The 25,783-nt window shown below is 35.6% G+C and overlaps 1 protein-coding gene across 1 annotated transcript; it reads right to left on the bottom strand.

Moving 5' to 3' along the window:
• Positions 1-17,998: 17,998 nt before the first annotated feature.
• Positions 17,999-19,400, bottom strand: LOC117318817. The gene is made up of 2 exons (XM_033873768.1): positions 19,063-19,400; positions 17,999-18,666 (listed from the first exon to the last, which is right to left on the bottom strand). The coding sequence occupies exons 1-2, from the start codon at positions 19,133-19,135 to the stop codon at positions 17,999-18,001; spliced, it is 741 nt and encodes a 246-aa protein (XP_033729659.1). The 5' UTR covers positions 19,136-19,400.
• Positions 19,401-25,783: the final 6,383 nt, after the last annotated feature.

Below are 25,783 nucleotides of genomic sequence, written 5' to 3'. Positions count from 1 at the left end.
ATACATTTAATACTAGCGTTGACCGGTATACATTAAACACTAGCGTTGACCGGTACACATTTAATACTAGCGTTGACCGGTATACATTAAACACTAGCGTTGACCGGTATACATTTAACGCTGGCGTTGACCGGTATACATTTAACACTACCGTTGACCGGTATACATTTAATACTAGCGTTGACCGGTATACATTAAACTGAGTCTGATAAAAAGAAATTGTCCGACTCAATTGAACACAGAGGTATACCCAAATAGGCCTAGGCAATACAAACTAGAATCCATATGGTATAGGGTGTCACACCTCCTAGTATAAAGGTCAGAGGTCAAACAGTTTTTCCCCATGTCACATAGTGTATTTGTATAGGAGAAATTTTATGAGTCTTATAAAAAGAAAACGTCTGACTCAATTGAACACAGATGTTTACTTAAATGTAGGCCTAGGCAATACAAACTAGAATCCATATGGTATAGGGTGTCACACCTCCTAGTATAAAGGTCAGAGGTCAAACAGTTTTTCCCCATGTCACATAACATATTTTTATAGGAGAAATTTTATGAGTCTGATAAAAAGAAAACGTCGGACTCAATTGAACACAGATGTATACCTAAATGTAGGCCTTGGCAATACTAACTAGAATCCATATGGTATAGGGTGTCACACCTCCTAGTATAAAGGTCAGAGGTCAAACAGTTTTTCCCCATGTCACATAAGATATTTTTATAGGAGAAATTTTATGAGCCTTATAAAAAAAATGTCCGACTCAATTGAACTGAGATATATACCTAAATGTAGGCCTAGGCACTACAAACTAGAATCCGTATGGTATAGGGTGTCACACCTCCTAGTATAAACGTCAGAGGTCAAACAGTTTTTCCCCATGTCACATAGTGTATTTGTATAGGAGAAATTTTATGAGTCTTATAAAAAGAAAATGTCCGACTCAATTGAACACAGATATATACCTAAATGTAGGCCTTGGCAATACAAACTAGAATCCATATGGTATAGGGTGTCACACCTCCTAGTATAAACGTCAGAGGTCAAACAGTTTTTCCCCATGTCACATAGTGTATTTGTGTAGGAGAAATATTATGAGTCTTATAAAAAGAAAACGTCCGACTCAATTGAACACAGATGCATACCTAAATGTAGGCCTAGGCAATACAAACTAGAATCCATATGGTATAGGGTGTCACACCTCCTAGTATAAAGGTCAGAGGTCAAACAGTTCTTCACCATGTCACATAGTGTATTTGTATAGGAGAAATTTTATGAGTCTTATAAAAAGAAATCGTCCGACTCAACTGAACACAGATGTATACCTAAATGTAGGCCTTGGCGATACCAACTAGAATCCATATGGTATAGGGTGTCACACCTCCTAGTATAAAGGTCAGAGGTCAAACAGTTTTTCCCCATGTCACATAACATATTTTTATAGGAGAAATTTTATGAGCCTTATAAAAAAAATGTCCGACTCAATTGAACAGAGATATATACCTAAATGTAGGCCTAGGCAATACAAACTAGAATCCGTATGGTATAGGGTGTCACACCTCCTAGTATAAACGTCAGAGGTCAAACAGTTTTTCCCCATGTCACATAGTGTATTTGTATAGGAGAAATTTTATGAGTCTTATAAAAAGAAAATGTCCGACTCAATTGAACACAGATATATACCTAAATGTAGGCCTTGGCAATACAAACTAGAATCCATATGGTATAGGGTGTCACACCTCCTAGTATAAAGGTCAGAGGTCAAACAGTTTTTCCCCATGTCACATAGTGTATTTGTATAGGAGAAATATTATGAGTCTTATAAAAAGAAAACGTCCGACTCAATTGAACACAGATGCATACCTAAATGTAGGCCTAGGCAATACAAACTAGAATCCATATGGTATAGGGTGTCACACCTCCTAGTATAAAGGTCAGAGGTCAAACAGTTTTTTCACCATGTCACATAGTGTATTTGTATAGGAGAAATTTTATGAGTCTTATAAAAAGAAATCGTCCGACTCAACTGAACACAGATGTATACCTAAATGTAGGCCTTGGCAATACAAACTAGAATCCATATGGTATAGGGTGTCACACCTCCTAGTATAAAGGTCAGAGGTCAAACAGTTTTTCCCCATGTCACATAACATATTTTTATAGGAGAAATTTTATGAGCCTTATAAAAAAAATGTCCGACTCAATTGAACAGAGATATATACCTAAATGTAGGCCTAGGCAATACAAACTAGAATCCGTATGGTATAGGGTGTCACACCTCCTAGTATAAAGGTCAGAGGTCAAACAGTTTTTCCCCATGTCACATAACATATTTTTATAGGAGAAATTTTATGAGTCTTATAAAAAGAAAATGTCCGACTCAATTGAAAACAGATATATACCTAAATGTAGGCCTTGGCAATACAAACTAGAATCCATATGGTATAGGGTGTCACACCTCCTAGTATAAAGGTCAGAGGTCAAACAGTTTTTCCCCATGTCACATAGTGTATTTATATAGGAGAAATTTTATGAGTCTGATAAAAAGAAATTGTCCGACTCAATTGAACACTGAGGTATACCCAAATAGGCCTAGGCAATACAAACTAGAATCCATATGGTATAGGGTGTCACACCTCCTAGTATAAAGGTCAGAGGTCAAACAGTTTTTCCCCATGTCACATAGTGTATTTGTATAGGAGAAATATTATGAGTCTTATAAAAAGAAAACGTCCGACTCAATTGAACACAGATGCATACCTAAATGTAGGCCTAGGCAATACAAACTAGAATCCATATGGTATAGGGTGTCACACCTCCTAGTATAAAGGTCAGAGGTCAAACAGTTTTTCCCCATGTCACATAGTGTATTGATATAGGAGAAATTTTATGAGTCTGATAAAAAGAAATGTCCGACTCAATTGAACACAGATGTATACCTAAATGTAGGCCTAGGCAATACAAACTAGAATCCATATGGTATAGGGTGTCACACCTCCTAGTATAAAGGTCAGAGGTCAAACAGTTTTTCCCCATGTCACATAGTGTATTTGTGTAGGAGAAATATTATGAGTCTTATAAAAAGAAAACGTCCGACTCAATTGAACACAGATGCATACCTAAATGTAGGCCTAGGCAATACAAACTAGAATCCATATGGTATAGGGTGTCACACCTCCTAGTATAAAGGTCAGAGGTCAAACAGTTCTTCACCATGTCACATAGTGTATTTGTATAGGAGAAATTTTATGAGTCTTATAAAAAGAAAACGTCCGACTCAACTGAACACAGATGTATACCTAAATGTAGGCCTTGGCGATACCAACTAGAATCCATATGGTATAGGGTGTCACACCTCCTAGTATAAAGGTCAGGGGTCAAACAGTTTTTCCCCATGTCACATAACATGTTTGTATAGGAGAAATTTTATGAGTCTGATAAAAAGAAAATGTCCGACTCAATTGAACACAGATATATACCTAAATGTAGGCCTTGGCAATACAAACTAGAATCCATATGGTATAGGGTGTCACACCTCCTAGTATAAAGGTCAGAGGTCAAACAGTTTTTCCCCATGTCACATAGTGTATTTGTATAGGAGAAATTTTATGAGTCTTATAAAAAGAAAACGTCTGACTCAATTGAACACAGATGTTTACTTAAATGTAGGCCTAGGCAATACAAACTAGAATCCATATGGTATAGGGTGTCACACCTCCTAGTATAAAGGTCAGAGGTCAAACAGTTTTTCCCATGTCACATAACATATTTGTATAGGAGAAATTTTATGAGCCTTATAAAAAAAAATGTCCGACTCAATTGAACACAGATATATACCTAAATGTAGGCCTAGGCAATACAAACTAGAATCCATATGGTATAGGGTGTCACACCTCCTAGTATAAAGGTCAGAGGTCAAACAGTTTTTCCCCATGTCACATAACATATTTGTATAGGAGAAATTTTATGAGTCTTATAAAAAGAAAACGTCGGACTCAATTGAACACAGATGTATACCTAAATGTAGGCCTTGGCAATACTAACTAGAATCCATATGGTATAGGGTGTCACACCTCCTAGTATAAAGGTCAGAGGTCAAACAGTTTTTCCCCATGTCACATAGTGTATTTGTATAGGAGAAATTTTATGAGTCTTATAAAAAGAAAATGTCCGACTCAATTGAACACAGATATATACCTAAATGTAGGCCTTGGCAATACAAACTAGAATCCATATGGTATAGGGTGTCACACCTCCTAGTATAAAGGTCAGAGGTCAAACAGTTCTTCACCATGTCACATAGTGTATTTGTATAGGAGAAATTTTATGAGTCTTATAAAAAGAAAATGTCCGACTCAATTGAACACAGATATATACCTAAATGTAGGCCTAGGCAATACAAACTAGAATCCGTATGGTATAGGGTGTCACACCTCCTAGTATAAAGGTCAGAGGTCAAACAGTTTTTCCCCATGTCACATAACATATTTTTATAGGAGAAATTTTATGAGTCTGATAAAAAGAAAATGTTCGCCTCAATTGAAAACAGATATATACCTAAATGTAGGCCTTGGCAATACAAACTAGAATCCATAGTGGTATAGGGGTCCACACCTACTAGTAAAAGGTCAGAGGTCAAACGTTTTTAGGTAAACAGTTTTTCCACATGTCACATAGTGTATTTATATAGGAAAAAAATTATGAGTATTATAAAAAGAAATGTCCGACTCAATGAAACTGAGGTATACCCAATAGCCCTAGGCAATACACTGAATCCATCTCGTTAGGTGTCACACCTCCTAGTATAAACGTCAGAGGTCAAAACAGTTTGTCCCCATGTTACATAGTTGTATTTGATATGAAGGAAATTTTATGAGTCTTATAAAAAGAAAACGTCCGACTCAATTGAACACAGATGTATACCTAAATGTAGGCCTAGGCAATACAAACTAGAATCCATATGGTATAGGGTGTCACACCTCCTAGTATAAAGGTCAGAGGTCAAACAGTTTTTCCCCATGTCACATAGTGTATTTGTATAGGAGAAATTTTATGAGCCTTATAAAAAAAAATGTCCGACTCAATTGAACACAGATATATACCTAAATGTAGGCCTAGGCAATACAAACTAGAATCCATATGGTATAGGGTGTCACACCTCCTAGTATAAAGGTCAGAGGTCAAACAGTTTTTCCCCATGTCACATAGTGTATTTGTATAGGAGAAATTTTATGAGTCTTATAAAAAGAAAATGTCCGACTCAATTGAACACAGATATATACCTAAATGTAGGCCTAGGCAATACAAACTAGAATCCATATGGTATAGGGTGTCACACCTCCTAGTATAAAGGTCAGAGGTCAAACAGTTTTTCCCCATGTCACATAGTGTATTTGTATAGGAGAAATTTTATGAGTCTTATAAAAAGAAAATGTCCGACTCAATTGAACACAGATATATACCTAAATGTAGGCCTAGGCAATACAAACTAGAATCCATATGGTATAGGGTGTCACACCTCCTAGTATAAAGGTCAGAGGTCAAACAGTTTTTCCCCATGTCACATAATGTATTTGTATAGGAGAAATTTTATGAGTCTTATAAAAAGAAAATGTCCGACTCAATTGAACACAGATATATACCTAAATGTAGGCCTTGGCAATACAAACTAGAATCCATATGGTATAGGGTGTCACACCTCCTAGTATAAAGGTCAGAGGTCAAACAGTTTTTCCCCATGTCACATAAGTGTATTTGTATAGGAGAAATTTTATGAGTCTTATAAAAAGAAAATGTCCGACTCAATTGAACACAGATATATACCTAAATGTAGGCCTTAGGCAATACAAACTAGAATCCATATGGTATAGGGTGTCACACCTCCTAGTATAAAGGTCAGAGGTCAAACAGTTTTTCCCCATGTCACATAGTGTATTTGTATAGGAGAAATTTTATGAGTCTTATAAAAAGAAAATGTCCGACTCAATTGAACACAGATATATACCTAAATGTAGGCCTAGGCAATACAAACTAGAATCCATATGGTATAGGGTGTCACACCTCCTAGTATAAAGGTCAGAGGTCAAACAGTTTTTCCCCATGTCACATAACATATTTGTATAGGAGAAATTTTATGAGCCTTATAAAAAGAAAATGTCCGACTCAATTGAACACAGATATATACCTAAATGTAGGCCTAGGCAATACAAACTAGAATCCATATGGTATAGGGTGTCACACCTCCTAGTATAAAGGTCAGAGGTCAAACAGTTTTTCCCCATGTCACATAGTGTATTTGTATAGGAGAAATTTTATGAGTCTTATAAAAAGAAAACGTCCGACTCAATTGAACACAGATGTATACCTAAATGTAGGCCTTGGCAATACAAACTAGAATCCATATGGTATAGGGTGTCACACCTCCTAGTATAAAGGTCAGAGGTCAAACAGTTTTTCCCCATGTCACATAGTGTATTTGTATAGGAGAAATTTTATGAGTCTTATAAAAAGAAAATGTCCGACTCAATTGAACACAGATGTATACCTAAATGTAGGCCTTGGCAATACAAACTAGAATCCATATGGTATAGGGTGTCACACCTCCTAGTATAAAGGTCAGAGGTCAAACAGTTTTTCCCCATGTCACATAGTGTATTTGTATAGGAGAAATTTTATGAGTCTTATAAAAAGAAAACGTCCGACTCAATTGAACACAGATATATACCTAAATGTAGGCCTAGGCAATACAAACTAGAATCCATATGGTATAGGGTGTCACACCTCCTAGTATAAAGGTCAGAGGTCAAACAGTTTTTCCCCATGTCACATAGTGTATTTGTATAGGAGAAATTTATGAGTCTGATAAAAAGAAAATGTCCGACTCAATTGAACACAGATATATACCTAAATGTAGGCCTAGGCAATACAAACTAGAATCCATATGGTATAGGGTGTCACACCTCCTAGTATAAAGGTCAGAGGTCAAACAGTTTTTCCCCATGTCACATAGTGTATTTGTATAGGAGAAATTTTATGAGTCTTATAAAAAGAAAACGTCCGACTCAATTGAACACAGATGTATACCTAAATGTAGGCCTAGGCAATACAAACTAGAATCCATATGGTATAGGGTGTCACACCTCCTAGTATAAAGGTCAGAGGTCAAACAGTTTTTCCCCATGTCACATAACATATTTTTATAGGAGAAATTTTATGAGCCTTATAAAAGAAAACGTCCGACTCAATTGAACACAGATGTATACCTAAATGTAGGCCTTGGCAATACAAACTAGAATCCATATGGTATAGGGTGTCACACCTCCTAGTATAAAGGTCAGAGGTCAAACAGTTTTTCCCATGTCACATAACATATTTGTATAGGAGAAATTTTATGAGCCTTATAAAAAAAAATGTCCGACTCAATTGAACACAGATATATACCTAAATGTAGGCCTAGGCAATACAAACTAGAATCCATATGGTATAGGGTGTCACACCTCCTAGTATAAAGGTCAGAGGTCAAACAGTTTTTCCCCATGTCACATAACATATTTGTATAGGAGAAATTTTATGAGCCTAATAAAAAAAAATGTCCGACTCAATTGAACACAGATATATACCTAAATGTAGGCCTAGGCAATACAAACTAGAATCCATATGGTATAGGCTGTCACACCTCCTAGTATAAAGGTCAGAGGTCAAACAGTTTTTCCCATGTCACATAGTGTATTTGTATAGGAGAAATTTTATGAGTCTTATAAAAAGAAAATGTCCGACTCAATTGATCACAGATGTATACCTAAATGTAGGCCTTGGCGATACCAACTAGAATCCATATGGTATAGGGTGTCACACCTCCTAGTATAAAGGTCAGAGGTCAAACAGTTTTTCCCCATGTCACATAACATATTTGTATAGGAGAAATTTTATGAGCCTTTTAACAAAAAATGTCCGACTTAATTGAACACAGATATATACCTAAATGTAGGCCTAGGCAATACAAACTAGAATCCATATGGTATAGGGTGTCACACCTCCTAGTATAAAGGTCAGAGGTCAAACAGTTTTTTCCCATGTCACATAACATATTTGTATAGGAGAAATTTTATGAGCCTGATAAAAAAAAATGTCCGACTCAATTGAACAGAGATATATACCTAAATGTAGGCCTAGGCACTACAAACTAGAATCCGTATGGTATAGGGTGTCACACCTCCTAGTATAAACGTCAGAGGTCAAACAGTTTTTCCCCATGTCACATAGTGTATTTGTATAGGAGAAATTTGATGAGTCTTATAAAAAGAAAACGTCGGACTCAATTGAACACAGATGTATACCTAAATGTAGGCCTTGGCAATACTAACTAGAATCCATATGGTATAGGCTGTCACACCTCCTAGTATAAAGGTCAGAGGTCAAACAGTTGTTCCCCATGTCACATAACATATTTGCATAGGAGAAATTTTATGAGCCTAATAAAAAAAAATGTCCGACTCACTTTAACACAGATATATACCTAAATGTAGGCCTAGGCAATACAAACTAGAATCCATATGGTATAGGCTGTCACACCTCCTAGTATAAAGGTCAGAGGTCAAACAGTTTTCCCCATGTCACATAGTGTATTTGTATAGGAGAAATTTTATGAGTCTTATAAAAAGAAAATGTCCGACTCAATTGATCACAGATGTATACCTAAATGTAGGCCTTGGCGATACAAACTAGAATCCATATGGTATAGGGTGTCACACCTCCTAGTATAAAGGTCAGAGGTCAAACAGTTTTTCCCCATGTCACATAACATGTATTTGTATAGGAGAAATTTTATGAGTCTTTAAAAAGAAAATGTCCGACTCAATTGAACACAGATATATACCTAAATGTAGGCCTAGGCAATACAAACTAGAATCCATATGGTATAGGGTGTCACACCTCCTAGTATAAAGGTCAGAGGTCAAACAGTTTTTCCCATGTCACATAGTGTATTTGTATAGGAGAAATTTTATGAGTCTTATAAAAAGAAAATGTCCGACTCAATTGAACACAGATGTATACCTAAATGTAGGCCTTGGCAATACAAACTAGAATCCATATGGTATAGGGTGTCACACCTCCTAGTATAAAGGTCAGAGGTCAAACAGTTTTTCCCCATGTCACATAACATATTTGTATAGGAGAAATTTTATGAGCCTTATAAAAAAAATGTCCGACTCAATTGAACACAGATATATACCTAAATGTAGGCCTAGGCAATACAAACTAGAATCCATATGGTATAGGGTGTCACACCTCCTAGTATAAAGGTCAGAGGTCAAACAGTTTTTTCCCATGTCACATAACATATTTGTATAGGAGAAATTTTATGAGCCTTATAAAAAAAATGTCCGACTCAATTGAACAGAGATATATACCTAAATGTAGGCCTAGGCACTACAAACTAGAATCCGTATGGTATAGGGTGTCACACCTCCTAGTATAAACGTCAGAGGTCAAACAGTTTTTCCCCATGTCACATAGTGTATTTGTATAGGAGAAATTTTATGAGTCTTATAAAAAGAAAATGTCGGACTCAATTGAACACAGATGTATACCTAAATGTAGGCCTTGGCAATACAAACTAGAATCCATATGGTATAGGCTGTCACACCTCCTAGTATAAAGGTCAGAGGTCAAACAGTTGTTCCCCATGTCACATAACATATTTGCATAGGAGAAATTTTATGAGCCTAATAAAAAAAAATGTCCGACTCAATTTAACACAGATATATACCTAAATGTAGGCATAGGCAATACAAACTAGAATCCATATGGTATAGGGTGTCACACCTCCTAGTATAAAGGTCAGAGGTCAAACAGTTTTCCCCATGTCACATAGTGTATTTGTATAGGAGAAATTTTATGAGTCTTATAAAAAGAAAATGTCCGACTCAATTGAACACAGATGTATACCTAAATGTAGGCCTTGGCAATACAAACTAGAATCCATATGGTATAGGGTGTCACACCTCCTAGTATAAAGGTCAGAGGTCAAACAGTTTTTCCCCATGTCACATAAGTGTATTTGTATAGGAGAAATTTTATGAGTCTTATAAAAAGAAAATGTCCGACTCAATTGAACACAGATATATACCTAAATGTAGGCCTTGGCAATACAAACTAGAATCCATATGGTATAGGGTGTCACACCTCCTAGTATAAAGGTCAGAGGTCAAACAGTTTTTCCCCATGTCACATAGTGTATTTGTATAGGAGAAATTTTATGAGTCTTATAAAAAGAAAATGTCCGACTCAATTGAACACAGATGTATACCTAAATGTAGGCCTAGGCAATACAAACTAGAATCCATATGGTATAGGGTGTCACACCTCCTAGTATAAAGGTCAGAGGTCAAACAGTTTTTCCCATGTCACATACAGTATTTGTATAGGAGAAATTTTATGAGCCTTATAAAAAAAAATGTCCGACTCAATTGAACAGAGATATATACCTAAATGTAGGCCTAGGCAATACAAACTAGAATCCATATGGTATAGGGTGTCACACCTCCTAGTATAAAGGTCAGAGGTCAAACAGTTTTTCCCCATGTCACATAGTGTATTTGTATAGGAGAAATTTTATGAGTCTTATAAAAAGAAAACGTCCGACTCAATTGAACACAGATGTATACCTAAATGTAGGCCTTGGCAATACTAACTAGAATCCATATGGTATAGGGTGTCACACCTCCTAGTATAAAGGTCAGAGGTCAAACAGTTTTTCCCCATGTCACATAACATATTTGTATAGGAGAAATTTTATGAGCCTATAAAAAAAAATGTCCGACTCAATTGAACACAGATATATACCTAAATGTAGGCCTAGGCAATACAAACTAGAATCCATATGGTATAGGGTGTCACACCTCCTAGTATAAAGGTCAGAGGTCAAACAGTTTTTCCCATGTCACATAGTGTATTTGTATAGGAGAAATTTTATGAGTCTTATAAAAAGAAAATGTCCGACTCAATTGAACACAGATGTATACCTAAATGTAGGCCTTGGCAATACAAACTAGAATCCATATGGTATAGGGTGTCACACCTCCTAGTATAAAGGTCAGAGGTCAAACAGTTTTTCCCCATGTCACATAACATGTTTGTATAGGAGAAATTTTATGAGCTTAATAAAAAAAAATGTCCGACTCAATTGAACACAGATATATACCTAAATGTAGGCCTAGGCAATACAAACTAGAATCCATATGGTATAGGCTGTCACACCTCCTAGTATAAAGGTCAGAGGTCAAACAGTTTTTCCCATGTCACATAGTGTATTTGTATAGGAGAAATTTTATGAGTCTTATAAAAAGAAAATGTCCGACTCAATTGAACACAGATGTATACCTAAATGTAGGCCTTGGCGATACAAACTAGAATCCATATGGTATAGGGTGTCACACCTCCTAGTATAAAGGTCAGAGGTCAAACAGTTTTTCCCCATGTCACATAACATATTTGTATAGGAGAAATTTTATGAGCCTTTAACAAAAAATGTCCGACTTAATTGAACACAGATATATACCTAAATGTAGGCCTAGGCAATACAAACTAGAATCCATATGGTATAGGGTGTCACACCTCCTAGTATAAAGGTCAGAGGTCAAACAGTTTTTTCCCATGTCACATAACATATTTGTATAGGAGAAATTTTATGAGCCTTATAAAAAAAAATGTCCGACTCAATTGAACAGAGATATATACCTAAATGTAGGCCTAGGCAATACAAACTAGAATCCGTATGGTATAGGGTGTCACACCTCCTAGTATAAAGGTCAGAGGTCAAACAGTTTTTCCCCATGTCACATAGTGTATTTGTATAGGAGAAATTTGATGAGTCTTATAAAAAGAAAACGTCCGACTCAATTGAACACAGATGTATACCTAAATGTAGGCCTTGGCAATACTAACTAGAATCCATATGGTATAGGGTGTCACACCTCCTAGTATAAAGGTCAGAGGTCAAACAGTTTTTCCCCATGTCACATAACATATTTGTATAGGAGAAATTTTATGAGCCTAATAAAAAAAAAATGTCCGACTCAATTTAACACAGATATATACCTAAATGTAGGCCTAGGCAATACAAACTAGAATCCATATGGTATAGGGTGTCACACCTCCTAGTATAAAGGTCAGAGGTCAAACAGTTTTTCCCCATGTCACATAGTGTATTTGTATAGGAGAAATTTTATGAGTCTTATAAAAAGAAAATGTCCGACTCAATTGAACACAGATGTATACCTAAATGTAGGCCTTGGCATACAAACTAGAATCCATATGGTATAGGGTGTCACACCTCCTAGTATAAAGGTCAGAGGTCAAACAGTTTTTCCCCATGTCACATAGTGTATTTGTATAGGAGAAATTTTATGAGCCTTATAAAAAAATGTCCGACTCAATTGAACACAGATATATACCTAAATGTAGGCCTAGGCAATACAAACTAGAATCCATATGGTATAGGGTGTCACACCTCCTAGTATAAAGGTCAGAGGTCAAACAGTTTTTCCCATGTCACATAGTGTATTTGTATAGGAGAAATTTTATGAGTCTTATAAAAAGAAAATGTCCGACTCAATTGAACACAGATATATACCTAAATGTAGGCCTAGGCAATACAAACTAGAATCCATATGGTATAGGGTGTCACACCTCCTAGTATAAAGGTCAGAGGTCAAACAGTTTTTCCCATGTCACATAGTGTATTTGTATAGGAGAAATTTTATGAGTCTTATAAAAAGAAAATGTCCGACTCAATTGAACACAGATGTATACCTAAATGTAGGCCTTGGCAATACAAACTAGAATCCATATGGTATAGGGTGTCACACCTCCTAGTATAAAGGTCAGAGGTCAAACAGTTTTTCCCATGTCACATAGTGTATTTGTATAGGAGAAATTTTATGAGTCTTATAAAAAGAAAATGTCCGACTCAATTGAACACAGATATATACCTAAATGTAGGCCTAGGCAATACAAACTAGAATCCATATGGTATAGGGTGTCACACCTCCTAGTATAAAGGTCAGAGGTCAAACAGTTTTTCCCCATGTCACATAACATATTTGTATAGGAGAAATTTTATGAGTCTTATAAAAAGAAAATGTCCGACTCAATTGAACACAGATATATACCTAAATGTAGGCCTAGGCAATACAAACTAGAATCCATATGGTATAGGGTGTCACACCTCCTAGTATAAAGGTCAGAGGTCAAACAGTTTTTCCCCATGTCACATAGTGTATTTGTATAGGAGAAATTTTATGAGTCTTATAAAAAGAAAATGTCCGACTCAATTGAACACAGATGTATACCTAAATGTAGGCCTTGGCAATACAAACTAGAATCCATATGGTATAGGGTGTCACACCTCCTAGTATAAAGGTCAGAGGTCAAACAGTTTTTCCCCATGTCACATAACATATTTGTATAGGAGAAATTTTATGAGCCTGATAAAAAAAAATGTCCGACTCAATTGAACACAGATATATACCTAAATGTAGGCATAGGCAATACAAACTAGAATCCATATGGTATAGGCTGTCACACCTCCTAGTATAAAGGTCAGAGGTCAAACAGTTTTTTCCCATGTCACATAGTGTATTTGTATAGGAGAAATTTTATGAGTCTTATAAAAAGAAAATGTCCGACTCAATTGCACACAGATGTAAACCTCAATGTAGGCCTAGGCAATACAAACTAGAATCCATATGGTATAGGGTGTCACACCTCCTAGTATAAAGGTCAGAGGTCAAACAGTTTTTTCCCATGTCACATAGTGTATTTGTATAGGAGAAATATTATGAGTCTTATAAAAAGAAAATGTCCGACTCAATTGAACACAGATATATACCTAAATGTAGGCCTTGGCAATACAAACTAGAATCCATATGGTGTAGGGTGTCACACCTCCTAGTATAAACGTCAGAGGTCAAACAGTTTTTTCCCATGTCATATAGTGTATTTGTATAGAAGACATTTTATGAGTCTTATAAAAAGAAAACGTCCGACTCAATTGAACACAGATGTATACCTAAATGTAGGCCTTTGCAATACAAACTAGAATCCATATGGTATAGGGTGTCACACCTCCTAGTATAAAGGTCAGTGGTCAAACAGTTTTTTCCCATGTCACATAACATATTTTTATAGGAGAAATTTTATGAGCCTGATAAAAAAAAATGTCCGACTCAATTGAAGAGAGATATATACCTAAATGTAGGCCTAGGCACTACAAACTAGAATCCGTATGGTATAGGGTGTCACACCTCCTAGTATAAACGTCAGAGGTCAAACAGTTTTTCCCCATGTCACATAGTGTATTTGTATAGGAGAAATTTTAGGAGTCTTATCAAAAGAAAACGTCGGACTCAATTGAACACAGATGTATACCTAAATGTAGGCCTTGGCAATACTAACTAGAATCCATATGGTATAGGGTGTCACGCCTCCTAGTATAAAGGTCAGAGGTCAAACAGTTTTTCCCCATGTCACATAGTGTATTTGTGTAGGAGAAATTTTATGAGTCTTATAAAAAGAAAACGTCCGACTCAATTGAACACAGATGTATACCTAAATGTAGGCCATGGCAATACAAACCAGAATCCATATGGTATAGGCTGTCACACCTCCTAGTATAAAGGTCAGAGATCAAACAGTTTTTCCCCATGTCACATAACATATTTGCGTAGGAGAAATTTTATGAGCCTAATAAAAAAAAAATGTCCGACTCAATTTAACACAGATATATACCTAAATGTAGGCCTAGGCAATACAAACTAGAATCCATATGGTATAGGCTGTCACACCTCCTAGTATAAAGGTCAGAGGTCAAACAGTTTTCCCCATGTCACATAGTGTATTTGTATAGGAGAAATGTTATGAGTCTTATAAAAAGAAAATGTCTGACTCAATTGAACACAGATGTATACCTAAATGTAGGCCTTGGCAATACAAACTAGAATCTATATGGTATAGGGTGTCACACCTCCTAGTATAAAGGTCAGAGGTCAAACAGTTTTTCCCCATGTCACATAACATATTTTTATAGGAGAAATTTTATGAGCCTGATAAAAAAAAATGTCCGACTCAATTGAACAGAGATATATACCTAAATGTAGGCCTAGGCAATACAAACTAGAATCCGTATGGTATAGGGTGTCACACCTCCTAGTATAAACGTCAGAGGTCAAACAGTTTTTCCCCATGTCACATAGTGTATTTGTATAGGAGAAATATTATGAGTCTTATAAAAAGTAAATGTCCGACTCAATTGAACACAGATATATACCTAAATGTAGGCCTAGCCAATACAAACTAGAATCCATATGGTATAGGGTGTCACACCTCCTAGATGCTCGGGTTCTCAAAAACTCGGATTTATGGGATGATGGACTACATTTGTGTCAGAATAATCATATTATCGCAGATGCCGCCTATCCATTACGCAGATGGCTGTTGATGCCTTATCGTGACAATGGTCACTTAACACAGGAACAAAAAAACTATAATTACAAACATTCAGCCAACAGAGTTGTCATTGAAAGGGCATTCAGTCTATTAAAAGGGCGTTTTAGAAGACTTCAAAACCTGGAAACAAAAAAGGTTGAAACATCTGTTAATGTTATAATGGCTTGTTGTGTTTTACACAATGTTTGTCTAGCTGAGGAAGATGAAATTGACGAGTTTCTACAAGAGGAAGATGGAGATGATAATCCTGCTCCCCATCCTGTATTTATAGAAAACAATGGTGAAGGTCTAATTAAAAGGAATGCAATTGCTAGGAATCTTCATTAAACTCATAAACATTATGATGAATAACAAAGAGCTGTTATATCTCAATTCCACAAAGCTGTCATTCATTTTACTTATTAAAGGATGAAAAAGTGCTAATCCAGTTTTGTTTTCTCTCTGTATTTTATCACCAAACTTAATGAATTTACTTTATTTTGAATGCCCTTCAAGTCAATCTTTAATAACATTCTAATTTCATGTCAGCTGGATAGTGTATTTTTCAACAGCCAATGTCTTTAATAATTTGTTATGCAATTTTGATGACTGTTCAATATAAATATAATCAGCGCTTCAAGTCACCAGCTACAGCAATCATTATCCAGCATAAATAATACTTTATTTTGTTTTCTTTCTTAATTACAGTATAACCAATGCTTAACCAATGATTCAATAGTCATCATTAAGTACAGTTCCAACATTAATGTTGTTACATTATTATTTGGTCTTTTCAAATATGACCATGATGATTGTGGTTCCTTTGCTAGACCACAAATGAAATAATGTCCTTAAGAAATAACTAACAAAACATTTTATAATCTTTCTGAAGTTTATTGTAAAACAAATCTCAACAACAAACTTAAATGTTTCTGACACTAAAATTAAGACATGTTCTCTAAAACCTATGTATGAAATTAATATACAAGAATGTTTTCCAATAAAAAGGGCCACTGTCAGCCTTAGTCTGTAAGCAAGTGTCAGAAAAACTTAATGTTATTTGGCTTAATTCTATTCAACCTTACCTAGGTTATTGTACGCAAAAAAAAAGTTCTCGGCTAATTATAACAAGAGCCTCTTTGAGGCACATCATTCTATAGTCATGTTCAATGCAGGGACGAAGAAGAATGTAGACATGAACAAAATTTGAGAGAAAAATTTTCACTTATAGTAAAAGAGAAAATATACATATATTACAATGTACTAAATAATAATATCAGCACCCTTTCCTAATCCTAATCTCATTGTGACTAGTACTCCACTATGAAGGGAATGATTAATAATTAACCACAACATTTAAAAAAAAATAAATAAATAAACTGGGAAAACGCCAAGTTTAAAAATGTGGCACAATTGGATTGTTTTTCCTGCTTGGACAGCTAGACAGAGAAATCTCAGCACGAGTGTTGAGAGTGATTGATGGATTTGAGGGTTTCCCTGAGGTTAGCTCTCAATACTCTTACAAGGGTTGAGATTTCCCTGTCCATTCCCTTAATAATACACTCCTTAAATGCTGTAGGAGACTCAAAAAAAAAAAAAAATGATAATACTGAGTAAACCCAATGTATAACTATAGCTAATACATTATCAACAAGTCAATGACAGCTATTTCCTTGCAATGTTCCATCAACATTTGTAGACTTTAATGCGATTTTTGATATTTCCACGGCACATGGGACAATTTTCTAAAGTTTTGCCACGTGGCATGCAGGTTACCAGATGCCCGCAATCCATCAACACACAGTCAGCTGCATTGTCCATGCATACACAACATTCTGAAAAAAATTATATGCAACATATATTATTTTTTAATGCTCAGAACTTTCAGCAGACTCCAATCTATATTATGCAACAAAAAATCACAATAGTATTTTATGAAGTCTAAATGATAGCAATATTAGGTCATATATTAAATATTTGACAAGGGTCTTCTGAGTAAAGGAGTCCTTATATGATAACTTAAAAAAAATCAAATTATGTTCATTAGCTTTTTGCATCATTTTATGGGCTGTTTAAATTAGATTTGCCTTTTTTTTACAAATGCATATTGAGATTTATGTTCAAGTTATAACTAGGCCTACCCCTTCAAAATGAAAACAGGTAATTGTCAGAATGAAATTAAACATCAAATAATTATAATACACAAAATGATGTAATGTCTACATCTACTGCAAATGCATAATTGAAATAAGCACTAACAAATGTATATCACATCATTGATGGTTTGTTAAATATCAATTGCAGTTTGTGAATCTCCAAATACATATGGAGGGAAATGTTTCCAGTTTTTATGACCATGAAATCTGAACATAACAAAAATCCATCTAATGTTTCAAATTAACTGTCGTTGTAAAGATCATGAATCCATTAAGCACTTCCTGTACTTTTAGGTCAACTAAATCATGAAAAGTTAAGGGAAAAAACTGATCATAACACTCTTGATATCTTTAGTTAATTGTCAGGTTTGGATTTGTTTATAGCGGACACTAGATTTGAAAGCAGGGAAAGCTTGTCAGCATGCATTTTCTCTTTTCGTGCGCCTTCCTCTTTTTGGCGTTCCTTTTGCTGTGCAGCATGTAGTCGAAGAAATTCCAAAATTTCTGAAGAATTGGATTTTCTTGGGTTTTTTTCTCGTGGCGACTGACTTTCCACATCAATATCACTGCATTCTTCAGATTCAATTGTTTGACTAGCTGATTTCCTGGAACTTTGCAGATGTGGAGGATTCACAGTTGGACAATCACCCATTAATTCATCAAGTTCAGTGTCATATTCATATTTTTTTCTTGAGTTTCCACTTTTGTTGTTGTGATCTTTAGTGTTCTTGTAAGCTCTTGTAATGGTTTTCCACCGTCCTGCTACTTGATCTGGGGTAAAGTTGTAGCCTTGGTCTCTCAAACACTGCGCAATTTTACTCCACATGACCTTCTTCCTCATTGTGCCTGATTTTACTTTTTCATTAAATGTTTTATAACTTGCAATCAAAGATAGGGTTTGTTTTTTGGTCCAGGAGTTACCTTCATTTTCTCTGACTGCCTCTGGAGCGCTTGATGATGGTAATGTTTCAGTGACTGTGAGACTTGATGTACCTGTAGCTCCACTATGTGATTGGACAGGAGCTGAAAGCAATTAAAACACATATACACGTAAAGCTAATGAGCTCTGATCATAAGTGAATAAAAAATGTGGTTTAGCATTATATTCAGAAATTGCTTTTACTTCATGTTCTGATTATTAAACCTCCTGACCAGAAGTGGGAATCCAGGTTAAAAAATCTGGAAAGTTCTATCGAAATGATAAAAAAATTCAAAATATTTTCAAAAGCAGATATTTCAATGTGTAATCGATCCCATATGTTTCAAATTTCTGAGATGTACACAGAAACATCAAAAGAATGTAAGTAATCTGTAAATGAAATTGAATAAATACATTCTAAATATGTGCTTCAATGCATACTTGGTATGTTGCAAAATGGATGTAAAAATGTTACAGAAATTAAAACAAAATTTATATACCTTTTTTGCAAGGGTGGCTTTCATATTCTTCAGTTTCTGAAAACCACCCTTTGCAACTTCTACATTGAAACATGGTCTTAGTGAAATCTGTCTCATTGCAATTGTTTGGTGCCGGGGCTCTGTCACTCAGATCTATAATGTGCAAACAAAGTAAATATGAATATAAGTAATCACAATGCCTAGTAAGTTTAATACATTCAACATTGTACTTTAACTACATGTATAAATCACATTTCCTAATATTTCTGAATAATTTAACATAATCTGTATTGCCTCTTGTTTAAATTTAAGATTTGATTTAGCCATCCTCAACATTGAGCTCGAGGATGTTGGGAAAATTGTCACATGTATAAGCAGCATAACTGTCTGTTCGCTTTATTATTATCAAGGTTATAGTGTTACATACTTTCATGCACATTATTGAATTTAAGATTGTTGAGTGTGCTCATCCACCAAGGTAGCCAGGTATTGATCAGTGGTGGGGGTTATGTTTCTGAATGCATCTAGTATCTTATATTTACCGGGTATATTACATACATGAATCTCATGCAATTTATAGAGTCAAGGAATTTTAATCCTCCACAGGATATATAAGTTCAATAAGTATAAAGTCTATCTAAAATAACATATTGTTTACAGTATAAAATTAATTATCTATGTTATTGTGAATTTGTGATGCATGTGATTGTGCTTACGGTCTACTAACTCAGTACTTTCGTTTTGTGAAATCACGTGTTTTGTGACTCACTGACTGAATCAGCTATATTACAGTTAAAAACAGTTGCAATGCATATTTTTTATCTACAGTTACATATGTATATCAATACCTTTTACGCATCCATGTTTTAAAAACTATCCTGGTGTCAGGAAAAGAACTTCACAACTTTCACACCTGTAAGCAGTACTAGTGCCAGCCATGTTGTTTTTTGAAGTGACGTCACGTCTTCCCAACCACACCACCTTTTTCGCGGGGAGAGCTGGAAGATGTCATCGGCACTGTGAAATTGCGTTCGATTGCTGTTCTCGTTCTTCTGGAGATCCCGGACAGCGAATCGAGCGCCCCCCATGTGACATGGGGAAAAACTGTTTGACCTCTGACCTTTATACTAGGAGGTGTGACACCCTATACCATATGGATTCTAGTTTGTATCGCCAAGGCCTACATTTAGGTATACATCTGTGTTCAATTGAGTCGAACGTTTTCTTTGTATAAGACTCATAAAATTTCTCCTATACAAATACACTATGTGACATGGGAAAAACTGTTTGACCTCTGACCTTTATACTAGGAGGTGTTACACCCTATACCATATGGATTCTAGTTTGTATTGCAAAGGTCTATATTTAGGTATACATCTGTGTTCAATTGAGTCGGACGTTTTTCTTTTTATAAGACTCATAAAATTTCTCCTATACAAATGCACTATGTGACATGGGGAAAAACTGTTTGACCTCTGAACTTTATACTAGGAGGTGTGACACCCTATACCATATGGATTCTAGTTTGTATTGCCTAGGCCTACATTTAGGTATATATCTGTGTTCAATTGAGTCGGACATTTTCTTTTTATAAGACTCATAAAATTTCTCCTATACAAATACACTATGTGACATGGGGAAAAACTGTTTGACCTCTGACCTTTATACTAGGAGGTGTGACACCCTATACCATATGGATTCTAGTTTGTATTGCCAAGGCCTACATTTAGGTATACATCTGTGTTCAATTGAGTCGGACGTTTTCTTTTTATAAGACTCATAAAATTTCTCCTATACAAATACACTATGTGACATGGGGAAAAACTGTTTGACCTCTGACCTTTATACTAGGAGGTGTGACACCCTATACCATATGGATTCTAGTTTGTATTGCCTAGGCCTACATTTAGGTATATATCTGTGTTCAATTGAGTCGGACATTTTCTTTTTATATGACTCATAAAATTTCTCCTATACAAAGACACTTATGTGACATGGGGAAAAACTGTTTGACCTCTGACCTTTATACTAGGAGGTGTGACACCCTATACCATATGGATTCTAGTTTGTATTGCCAAGGCCTACATTTAGGTATACATCTGTGTTCAATTGAGTCGGACGTTTTCTTTTTATAAGACTCATAAAATTTCTCCTATACAAATACACTATGTGACATGGGGAAAAACTGTTTGACCTCTGACCTTTATACTAGGAGGTGTGACACCCTATACCATATGGATTCTAGTTTGTATTGCCTAGGCCTACATTTAGGTATACATCTGTGTTCAATTGAGTCGGACGTTTTCTTTTTATAAGACTCATAAAATTTCTCCTATACAAATACACTATGTGACATGGGGAAAAACTGTTTGACCTCTGACCTTTATACTAGGAGGTGTGACACCCTATACCATATGGATTCTAGTTTGTATTGCCTAGGCCTACATTTAGGTATATATCTGTGTTCAATTGAGTCGGACATTTTCTTTTTATAAGACTCATAAAATTTCTCCTATACAAATACACTATGTGACATGGGGAAAAACTGTTTGACCTCTGACCTTTATACTAGGAGGTGTGACACCCTATACCATATGGATTCTAGTTTGTATTGCCAAGGCCTACATTTAGGTATATATCTGTGTTCAATTGAGTCGGACATTTTCTTTTTATAAGACTCATAAAATTTCTCCTATACAAATACACTATGTGACATGGGGAAAAACTGTTTGACCTCTGACCTTTATACTAGGAGGTGTGACACCCTATACCATATGGATTCTAGTTTGTATTGCCTAGGCCTACATTTAGGTATACATCTGTGTTCAATTGAGTCGGACGTTTTCTTTTTATAAGACTCATAAAATTTCTCCTATACAAATACACTATGTGACATGGGGAAAAACTGTTTGACCTCTGACCTTTATACTAGGAGGTGTGACACCCTATACCATATGGATTCTAGTTTGTATTGCCTAGGCCTACATTTAGGTATACATCTGTGTTCAATTGAGTCGGACGTTTTCTTTTTATAAGACTCATAAAATTTCTCCTATACAAATACACTATGTGACATGGGGAAAAACTGTTTGACCTCTGACCTTTATACTAGGAGGTGTGACACCCTATACCATATGGATTCTAGTTTGTATTGCCAAGGCCTACATTTAGGTATACATCTGTGTTCAATTGAGTCGGACATTTTCTTTTTATAAGACTCATAAAATTTCTCCTATACAAATACACTATGTGACATGGGGAAAAACTGTTTGACCTCTGACCTTTATACTAGGAGGTGTGACACCCTATACCATATGGATTCTAGTTTGTATTGCCTAGGCCTACATTTAGGTATATATCTGTGTTCAATTGAGTCGGACATTTTCTTTTTATAAGACTCATAAAATTTCTCCTATACAAATACACTTATGTGACATGGGGAAAAACTGTTTGACCTCTGACCTTTATACTAGGAGGTGTGACACCCTATACCATATGGATTCTAGTTTGTATTGCCTAGGCCTACATTTAGGTATACATCTGTGTTCAATTGAGTCGGACGTTTTCTTTTTATAAGACTCATAAAATTTCTCCTATACAAATACACTATGTGACATGGGGAAAAACTGTTTGACCTCTGACCTTTATACTAGGAGGTGTGACACCCTATACCATATGGATTCTAGTTTGTATTGCCAAGGCCTACATTTAGGTATATATCTGTGTTCAATTGAGTCGGACATTTTCTTTTTATAAGACTCATAAAATTTCTCCTATACAAATACACTATGTGACATGGGGAAAAACTGTTTGACCTCTGACCTTTATACTAGGAGGTGTGACACCCTATACCATATGGATTCTAGTTTGTATTGCCTAGGCCTACATTTAGGTATACATCTGTGTTCAATTGAGTCGGACAGTTTTCTTTTTATAAGACTCATAAAATTTCTCCTATACAAATACACTATGTGACATGGGGAAAAACTGTTTGACCTCTGACCTTTATACTAGGAGGTGTGACACCCTATACCATATGGATTCTAGTTTGTATTGCCTAGGCCTACATTGAGGTATACATCTGTGTTCAATTGAGTCGGACATTTTTCTTTTTATAAGACTCATAAAATTTCTCCTATACAAATACACTATGTGACATGGGGAAAAACTGTTTGACCTCTGACCTTTATACTAGGAGGTGTGACACCCTATACCATATGGATTCTAGTTTGTATTGCCAAGGCCTACATTTAGGTATACATCTGTGTTCAATTGAGTCGGACATTTTCTTTTTATAAGACTCATAAAATTTCTCCTATACAAATACACTATGTGACATGGGGAAAAACTGTTTGACCTCTGACCTTTATACTAGGAGGTGTGACACCCTATACCATATGGATTCTAGTTTGTATTGCCTAGGCCTACATTTAGGTATATATCTGTGTTCAATTGAGTCGGACGTTTTCTTTTTATAAGACTCATAAAATTTCTCCTATACAAATACACTATGTGACATGGGGAAAAACTGTTTGACCTCTGACCTTTATACTAGGAGGTGTGACACCCTATACCATATGGATTCTAGTTTGTATTGCCTAGGCCTACATTTAGGTATACATCTGTGTTCAATTGAGTCGGACGTTTTCTTTTTATAAGACTCATAAAATTTCTCCTATACAAATACACTATGTGACATGGGGAAAAACTGTTTGACCTCTGACCTTTATACTAGGAGGTGTGACACCCTATACCATATGGATTCTAGTTTGTATTGCCAAGGCCTACATTTAGGTATACATCTGTGTTCAATTGAGTCGGACGTTTTCTTTTTATAAGACTCATAAAATTTCTCCTATACAAATACACTATGTGACATGGGGAAAAACTGTTTGACCTCTGACCTTTATACTAGGAGGTGTGACACCCTATACCATATGGATTCTAGTTTGTATTGCCTAGGCCTACATTTAGGTATATATCTGTGTTCAATTGAGTCGGACATTTTCTTTTTATCAGGCTCATAAAATTTCTCCTATACAAATATCTTATGTGACATGGGGAAAAACTGTTTGACCTCTGACCTTTATACTAGGAGGTGTGACACCCTATACCATATGGATTCTAGTTTGTATTGCCAAGGCCTACATTTAGGTATACATCTGTGTTCAATTGAGTCGGACATTTTTTTTTTTATAAGACTCATAAAATTTCTCCTATACAAATACACTATGTGACATGGGGAAAAACTGTTTGACCTCTGACCTTTATACTAGGAGGTGTGACACCCTATACCATATGGATTCTAGTTTGTATTGCCAAGGCCTACATTTAGGTATATATCTGTGTTCAATTGAGTCGGACATTTTCTTTTTATAAGACTCATAAAATTTCTCCTATACAAATACACTTATGTGACATGGGGAAAAACTGTTTGACCTCTGACCTTTATACTAGGAGGTGTGACACCCTATACCATATGGATTCTAGTTTGTATTGCCTAGGCCTACATTTAGGTATACATCTGTGTTCAATTGAGTCGGACGTTTTCTTTTTATAAGACTCATAAAATTTCTCCTATACAAATACACTATGTGACATGGGGAAAAACTGTTTGACCTCTGACCTTTATACTAGGAGGTGTGACACCCTATACCATATGGATTCTAGTTTGTATTGCCTAGGCCTACATTTAAGTAAACATCTGTGTTCAATTGAGTCGGACATTTTTTTTTTTATAAGGCTCATAAAATTTCTCCTATACAAATACACTATGTGACATGGGGAAAAACTGTTTGACCTCTGACCTTTATACTAGGAGGTGTGACACCCTATACCATATGGATTCTAGTTTGTATTGCCTAGGCCTACATTTAGGTATACATCTGTGTTCAATTGAGTCGGACGTTTTCTTTTTATAAGACTCATAAAATTTCTCCTATACAAATACACTATGTGACATGGGGAAAAACTGTTTGACCTCTGACCTTTATACTAGGAGGTGTGACACCCTATACCATATGGATTCTAGTTTGTATTGCCTAGGCCTACATTTAGGTATATATCTGTGTTCAATTGAGTCGGACATTTTCTTTTTATAAGACTCATAAAATTTCTCCTATACAAATACATTATGTGACATGGGGAAAAACTGTTTGACCTCTGACCTTTATACTAGGAGGTGTGACACCCTATACCATATGGATTCTAGTTTGTATTGCCAAGGCCTACATTTAGGTATATATCTGTGTTCAATTGAGTCGGACGTTTTCTTTTTATAAGACTCATAAAATTTCTCCTATACAAATACACTATGTGACATGGGGAAAAACTGTTTGACCTCTGACCTTTATACTAGGAGGTGTGACACCCTATACCATATGGATTCTAGTTTGTATTGCCTAGGCCTACATTTAAGTAAACATCTGTGTTCAATTGAGTCAGACATTTTTCTTTTTATAAGACTCATAAAATTTCTCCTATACAAATACACTATGTGACATGGGGAAAAACTGTTTGACCTCTGACCTTTATACTAGGAGGTGTGACACCCTATACCATATGGATTCTAGTTTGTATTGCCAAGGCCTACATTTAGGTATACATCTGTGTTCAATTGAGTCGGACAGTTTTCTTTTTATAAGACTCATAAAATTTCTCCTATACAAATACACTATGTGACATGGGGAAAAACTGTTTGACCTCTGACCTTTATACTAGGAGGTGTGACACCCTATACCAT

The sequence above is a fragment of the Pecten maximus genome, unplaced genomic scaffold, assembly GCF_902652985.1.
Source record: "Pecten maximus unplaced genomic scaffold, xPecMax1.1, whole genome shotgun sequence".
NCBI classification, from domain to species: Eukaryota; Metazoa; Mollusca; class Bivalvia; order Pectinida; family Pectinidae; genus Pecten; species Pecten maximus.
Note: the sequence above shows the minus strand (reverse complement) of the source record. Positions and strands in the feature narration are given on the sequence as shown.

Coding starts and splice junctions, on each gene's coding strand:
- LOC117318817 (XM_033873768.1), bottom strand. CDS start 19,135: ATGTTTCAATGTAGAAGTTGCAAAGGGTGGTTTTCAGAAACTGAAGAA. Junction 18,667..19,062: donor AAGCCACCCTTGCAAAAAAG/GTATATAAATTT, acceptor AATTGCTTTCAG/CTCCTGTCCAATCACATAGT.